Source organism: Myotis davidii, unplaced genomic scaffold (assembly GCF_000327345.1).
Source record: "Myotis davidii unplaced genomic scaffold, ASM32734v1 scaffold1006, whole genome shotgun sequence".
NCBI classification, from domain to species: Eukaryota; Metazoa; Chordata; class Mammalia; order Chiroptera; family Vespertilionidae; genus Myotis; species Myotis davidii.
The window spans coordinates 806,704-807,983 of record NW_006297143.1 but is presented as its reverse complement, the minus strand read 5'-3'; the positions used below and the strand labels follow the sequence as shown (position 1 = coordinate 807,983).

Here is a 1,280-nt window from a genome sequence, read left to right as displayed (position 1 = left end):
ATGTGGTCTCTCTTTCCCCAGGTGGGGACATGTGTGTCTGAGGGGGGCTACCCTGCAGGGACTCTTAGCTGGCACTTAGACGGGAAGCCCCTGATACCTGATGGCAAAGGTGAGTCCCAAGCTTCCCCTCCCAGCTGCCTTTTTCTGATCCCTCCCCCCCACGCCCTGGGACACCTGCCTCTCCCTCCACCTTAGGCGTGTCTGTGAAGGAAGAGACCAGGAGACACCCTGAGACGGGGCTTTTCACACTCCAGTCAGAGCTGACGGTGACCCCAGTGCAGGGGGGAGCGCCCCACCCCTCCTTCTCCTGTAGCTTCAGCCCCGGCCGTCCCCGGCGCAGAGCCCTGCACACAGCCCCCATCCAGCTCAGCGTCCAGGGCGAGCCCAGAGGTGGGTGAGTACCTTCTGAGAGTATGGCCACCGGGCTGCACAGCGGTGTCACTCTCAGCCTCATGCCTCCCCAGCCCCGGAGCCTGTGCCTCCAGAGGTCCAGCTGGTGGTGGAGCCGGAAGGCGGAGCAGTGGCTCCTGGTGGTACTGTGACCCTGACCTGTGAAGCCTCCTCCCAGCCCCCTCCTCAAATCCACTGGGTCAAGGACGTGAGTGACCTGGGGAGGGGCTGGGAGGCAGAGGTGTAACTGGCAACCGGGAGGGCAGGGAGCCCATGCAGAGGCTGGCAAGGAGCTGGGGAAGAAGACAGGGTATCTGAGGATGTGGACCAAGAGAGGCTAGGAGATGCATGGACTTGGGTTGTAATAGCCTCCTGTCTACCTCCCCGCATCCAGGGCACCCCCCTGCCCCTTCCCCCCAGTCCAGTGCTGCTCCTCCCTGAGGTAGGGCCTCAGGACCAAGGAACCTACAGCTGTGTGGCCACCCACCCCAGCCACGGGCCCCAGGAGAGCCGTGCTGTCAGCATTAGCATCATCGGTGAGACCTCTCCCCACACCCCAGGGGCCTGTACAGGCTCCAGTTACCTACCCCATTCTGGCACTGTCCCCAAGAGCCACCCCACTCCACCCTCAGTGCACCCACACCCAGGCCTCGGCTACCCCCCCAAACCCTACCAAGAGAGCAGCCCAGCCTGTCCCCTCCCAGCTCTGAGCTAAAAAAAGGAAACACTCCGGGAGCCCTCCCAGCCCGACGCCTTCCTTTCTGACTTGCTGACTTTGTTTCCAGAAACAGGCGAGGAGGGGCCAACTGCAGGTGAGGGGCTGGAGCAGGTCAGAGGAGCAGACACACCCCAGTGTGAGTGGGGGAACAGTCAACAAGAAAGGAGGGTGG

The 1,280-nt window shown here is 63.0% G+C and overlaps 1 protein-coding gene across 1 annotated transcript in view; it reads left to right on the top strand.

Moving 5' to 3' along the window:
* AGER (advanced glycosylation end product-specific receptor) overlaps positions 1 to 1,280 on the top strand; it is a 3,100-nt gene that overhangs the window by 1,300 nt on the left and 520 nt on the right. The window contains exons 4-8 of the mRNA XM_015569857.1: positions 22 to 109; positions 196 to 390; positions 465 to 598; positions 785 to 926; positions 1,176 to 1,207. Coding sequence (XP_015425343.1) covers positions 22 to 109; positions 196 to 390; positions 465 to 598; positions 785 to 926; positions 1,176 to 1,207 — 591 coding nt within the window. The remainder of the gene's footprint in view (positions 1 to 21; positions 110 to 195; positions 391 to 464; positions 599 to 784; positions 927 to 1,175; positions 1,208 to 1,280) is intronic.